This window comes from Adiantum capillus-veneris, chromosome 22 (genome assembly GCF_014529385.1).
Source record: "Adiantum capillus-veneris isolate H3 chromosome 22, ASM1452938v2, whole genome shotgun sequence".
NCBI classification, from domain to species: Eukaryota; Viridiplantae; Streptophyta; class Polypodiopsida; order Polypodiales; family Pteridaceae; genus Adiantum; species Adiantum capillus-veneris.
The window spans coordinates 139,433,994-139,439,889 of NC_140952.1; the positions used below are offsets into that span (position 1 = coordinate 139,433,994).

Genomic DNA, 5,896 nt, shown 5'->3' on the forward strand with positions numbered 1-5,896 from the left:
AGGTCAAAATTTGAAGCTTTTGCCGGTAATTACACTAAAACTTGTGACAATTTCCCGGTTTTCTTCACGGCAAGCTCAAAATTTAATCGGGATTTTAGGATTTCAATCGGTTAAAATACACTAGACCCCGGGTTTTTTCTAACACTGGCACTAATGCACTTACATAGGGGCGAGTTGCATCCTCGCTTCCAGGGGTGGCTTTCTAGTGGGCCCTTTACCCTACCTTTCTATCTCCCAAGTGTTCGGCCGATTGGTTATCTAAGTTTCCTCTTGATTGACAAGTCCTGAATTCATTCCCCACTGTAGATATTCAACACCCCATTGCATTTGAAAGTAAGAAGACTATTTCAACAACATAACTACTCAACCTATTAGTGAGAGTTACCAAAGATTGATCATGAAAGTATGAATGGATTTCGGGTCACAATGAGTTGAATGGATGGAGATACTTCACAAGTTTGACCTTCAACTCCCTCACCAACACAAAACCACCATGACACTCGTGGAGGTTTTCAACCCTACACTCATTGAAAGGAAGGAAAACTCGGTGGACAGAGATATTACACAAGTTTTACCCTAAACTCCTTGACCAACATGAATCAACATGTTCCTCATGAAGGTTTTTACCTTGTCTCATTGATGTATACTTCACACTCCCATAATGAGACATGATTGAGCTAACTAGACTATGCACATCATACTTGTATAGCCGATGGCAAACCAAAACTTTGTTCACTATCGTAACCTATGGGTCCAATAATTAGCATTGGGAACCTGCTGGAAATTAGCATCTTCCATATTAGGCAACAAATTTCCTAACCAGCTTGGATTGCTTTGTAGAAAAATTTTATGTGCGCTTCTTTTTTTGGTGCACAGTGTCTTCACAACACATGCATTACCACACAATTTGACATCCTAATGCAGCTTTGCCCACTAACCAATCAGCGTAAAAATATGGATGTTTCGAAAGTGTCTTTGGCTCTCCTTGAGGAGAATTGATGAGGGCATGCAAGGCCCGTGTCTTTAACACTAGTCCTATTTTTTTACCAAAGTTTTGGTAATTTATTTGTCAAGCTAGAAAGAAGTTTTTACACTTTGCTTCTACCATAGGTTGGTTATGAGGAAAAGAAAACGTTTGATTTTTCTTCATGTCAAAATACAAGCCCTATGGAGAGAATTATGGTAAATTTTAAGTCGTAAATTTTAGTGAAACTTCAAACTATTTTGAAAAAAAAAATCATAAAATTATTATATCCTTTTGTAGAGATGACCTTTTTTATGTTTATAAAATCTTAGTGTTAGTACTTAGTGTTAGAAAACAATGGAATGCCCTTCAAAGACTAGTTTCCAAGACACTTGCAAGTTATAAACATAATTTCATGCTTGAGCACGTGCTAACTAAGAGCATAATTTTGAACTTCCAAAGGTTCTCTCAAGGAATTGGGGCTATTTTAGTGTAGTTTGATAACTACAAATGAACTTTTATGTTGAAAACCAAGAAACTACATGTTTTTTGAGATGTCTAACTCGGTTAAATCTCATTGCTTGAACTTTATCTTGAATTTTTTGTTATGCAAAAACTCTTGACAATCTTGAGTCCTCCACAATAACATTGAAACCAAAGTTTTAGATATCCTAATTGTGTCTGTACCACGTATTTTGATACATTTAGTTGATGTACGTGAAAATTTTGAAGTTATTTGAAGTTTTGAATGCTTATGATCATGAGTCAAAAATTTAAATATCAATGTTTTGTCATGCACAATTTTGAATATTTAAAATGATTAAATAACTGTTGCTTACCAAAGCACTTCTACTTGTCACCTTTAGTCCTCAATGGAGAGGTTAAGCAATGTATCACTTCCTTAAACTCACAAATACATAAAAACACACTTTTTTTTATATGCCATCTCAAACACATAGAACCTTCCACTATTTTGTATACGTAGAACCTTCCACTATTTCATATACTCTCAAGTAAATTCCATCTCAAACATGTAGAACTTTGCACTATTTTGTACACTCTCAAGTAAATCCTTTTACAGGTGAAACTTGCAATTATCTATAGCACAATTGTAAAAAAGCCATGTAAAATTTTCTACCAAGTCTTCATTTTTTCTTAAGCGTATAAAGTCAATTTTTTCACATCATCAATTGTAGTCTTACAAGGTCTACTTGATGAGTATAGTTCTTGATCATGATAGCTTCTAAAATGCAAAGTCATATTTTTGAAAGACCCTCTAACTAACATATTTAAGCATATCAAGAGGGTTTTTTTAAATACATTGTGTGATGCACGTAGCATTTAATCTAAATTTGATAAAAAAGGACACTGAAACTGTCTTGTTTTGGTACCAAACTAGTGTTAATTGATAACACAATTGTGGCATCAAGACACATCCCCTCTCCTTCAGGGTATGGCACATGCAAGACCCACTTCTGAAGTTGACATCCAGCAAACTCCCAATAACGCAATTAATGGAAACCTTGAGGAGCATTCCTGCAGTAAGATCTATCAACCAATTCTACCTTGGCGCAGTTTTCCTGATTGTTTAAGCATCTTTCACAACCTGAACAAGAGGCCCACGAACTCCACCACTTGCATCAGTCCACATGCTGAGCATTGGCTTGTTCCATGCTTTATTTCCCATCCTCAAAGCCTGAATTCTTTTTGCATTTTCTAGCATGCCGGCAGCTTCATAGATATTTGCCATAAGAACATAAGCTGACCCATCACTTCTATCTGCTTGCACTGCCTGTTCAAAGGCCCATCTCCCAGTATTAACATCTTTCCATTTTAGGCAAGCACCCAACAAAGCATTCCAGATTGCAGCATTGTCACAAAATTTCATCTCATGGACCAGTTTTACAGCCCTTTCTAGGTGCCCTGAACGCCCCAAAAGATCAATCATGCAAGTATAACACTCTGAATTTGGCTCAACACCAAACTTGGGGCTCATATTCACAAAGAGAGAATGGCCCTCCTCTATTGGACCCAAGTGGTTGCAAACATTAAGAATAGATCCAAGCGTAACCACATTTGGAAAAATTCCTTCTTGCTGCATTCGCTCAAAAGAGTTCAGTGCTTGCTCCCCTCGGCCCTCTTGCACATATCCTGCTATCAATGCACTCCAAGTAAAAACATCCCGTGATGGGAGCTCCTCAAGCACACAATGAGCCTTGAAAAGAGCATTGCATTTGGCATACATGTCCACTAGAGTACCACCGAAAACAGCATCACTCTGCAGGAACCCTTGTCGAGTGATTTCTTCATGGATTTGTTCTCCTTCGTCCAAGGCTCCTAAACTGCCACAAGCTTTCAAGATAGAGGCATATGTCACTGCATCTGGAGAGATGCTCTCACGCCGCATGCGACAGAAACATTTTAATGCTTGTTCCCCTTGTGCCTTTGATGCATATCCTGCAATCAGTGCACTCCAAGAGACAACATCTCGAGAAGGGAGCTTCTCAAGCACACGCTTTGCCTCTGAAAGAGCACCACACTTGGCATACATGTCCACAAGAGCACCACTCAGCACATTATTATCTCCAAGTAATCCCTGTCTTATAATCTCATCATGAATTTCTTTGCCTTTGTCAACAGCTCCTGAAATGCCACAAGCCTTTAAGATGCAGTTGTAGGTCACTGCATCTGGAGAGATGTTCTCATGCTGCATACATGTGAAACAATTTAATGCTTCCTTAGCTTGGCCTTCTTCTATATATCCTGTCATTAGGGCACTCCAAGAGACAACAGTCCGAGAAGGGAGATCTTCAAGCACCCGACGCGCCTTCTCAAGGTCACCACACTTGGCATACATGCCCACAAGAGCACCACCAAGCACAATATTATTATGCAGCAATCCCTGGTCTGCAATCTTGTCATGAATTTGTTGGCCTATGTCAGCGGCTCCCAAAGTGCCACAGGCTTTTGAAATACAAGTATATGTCACTGCATCTGGAGAGATACCCTCGCTCTGCATACATTCAAAGCACGCCAGAGCTTGTTGGCCTTGCCCTTTCCGTGCATATCCTGCAATCAATGCATTCCAAGTAACGACATTCCTATATGGTAGCTCCTCAAGCACACGGTGTGCCATAGAGAGGGCCCCACACCTAGCATACATGTCCACAAGAGCCCCACCCAACACAATATTATTATGTAATAATCCCTGTTTCACAATCTCAAAATGAATTTTCTTGCCCTCTTCAGCAGCTCCTGTAGAACCATAGGCTTTCAAAATACTGGTATAGGTAACTGCATCAGGAGGTATGCCCTGAAGCTGCATCCGTTCAAAATAATCCAATGCATCTTGGCATTGCCCCTCACGAGCATAGCCAGCTATAAGTGCAGTCCAAGTGATTACATCCATGCTCCGATGCATGTCTAGCAAAGCTTTTGCTTTTGCAAGAGCCCCACATTTAGCATACATGGTGACCAATGCATCAGAACACCTTTCAAGCCAGCCACGTTTCAAAATCTCATCATGAATTTTAGAGCCTTTGCCTATGTCTTTTTTCTTTGCACAAGCTCTTAGCAGGGCCACAAAAGCAGTACACTCATCCTCCATCACCTTACCAGCTCCTTTTCCGTCTCGTGATTGCGAGAAGGCGAGGTCAAACAAAGAGTGTGCTCAGGGTACATATCAGATAACTCCTCATGCAGCGTCAGTGCCGGTGATATTTTTCTGAGCTCTTCAATGAAACAAGAAGGGTTGTAGCAGCTATCAATCCACAAAGACTCCTTGCTGGCATCGTGCAATGTATACATCGAAATTCTTTTGCATAACAAGTCATGATGTGATGTGAGAGAAGAGTCCTTGTGGTTGTATTGAGACTGCCAATCATCTTCGACGTGGCTTGATGACAGAAGTTTCGCAGGCTGTGGGAGGACAGCAACCATAGCCTTGACAACCTTGAGACAAGCTGCAGAGAGAGAACCATGAAGGGCCCCTGTCCACACTCTCCATGCTCAGATCTATGGTGGATGCCATAAACAGGATGTTGTAGCTGTCAAAACCCGTCGCCCAAGAATACAAATTTTGATAAAACTGGCGGTTGCTGCTCCTATGGTAGCTGCTCGTGCCTTGGGCTTGCTGCTGGACATAAGTAGCTCGCTGCTTACTACAGTGCTCGCTCCCAACCAATCATTAGCTTCTAAAATCCGCAGGCAAACGGTTTTGCCCTGCAATTGCAGGTATGCACTTGTGTTTTTCGTTTTCGTTATTAGAAGCACATTGAGTTTACATCATCCAACACGATTTAACTGGCTTAGGTACCCCCCACACGCAGGGGGGTAATTTGTTATTTGGTGAATCTAACAACATAGTGTCATGGCCACACGTCATTAGAATAGTTATTGTTATTTGAAAAGGGGAGAGGTAGAGCAACTGCACCTCAAAAGGGCGTAGTTCGCTCACCTCCTTCCTGTAAAAATTAACTCTCTATCTTGGGATCCTCTACATGGGCATAGGAAAAAGTGAACTTCTCTTTAGTTTTTCAGCTCTAGGTGGTGGACACTTTGTTTTACGTGCAACTTTCACTTTCCACTCCTTCCCTTTCACTTCCCACTCCTCCCAAGGAAATGAATAAAATACTTTTTTATTGTTGAAGTGTAAGCTTTTCTTTTTCCTTTCATTTTATAAGCTCTGACAATTGATTTGATTTGCAGCCTTTTTGAAATTCTTCCCTTTCCCTAGTGAAAAACTCTACAGGTTTTCTCTCTTTCTCTCTCTCACACACAAACTAAATATTTTAACGTTTTAAATTCTCAACTGTGTTTGTGTGCGGTTGCATCCAATTTGAGAGAAAGGGGGGTAATCCTAACGGGAACTTTTTGGAGGGGGTAAAATGGGGTGGCCCAATAACAGCCAACCAGCCAACCCCCTCTCGTGTG

At 40.7% G+C, this 5,896-nt stretch overlaps 1 protein-coding gene across 1 annotated transcript; it reads right to left on the minus strand.

Moving 5' to 3' along the window:
• Positions 1-2,087: 2,087 nt before the first annotated feature.
• LOC147430317 (pentatricopeptide repeat-containing protein DOT4, chloroplastic-like) lies at positions 2,088-5,408 on the minus strand. Its single transcript, XM_086494792.1, has one exon. It carries the CDS (start codon positions 4,569-4,571, stop codon positions 2,553-2,555), a length of 2,019 nt encoding a protein of 672 aa, XP_086350918.1. The 5' UTR covers positions 4,572-5,408; the 3' UTR covers positions 2,088-2,552.
• Between the last annotated feature and the right edge of the window lie 488 nt (positions 5,409-5,896).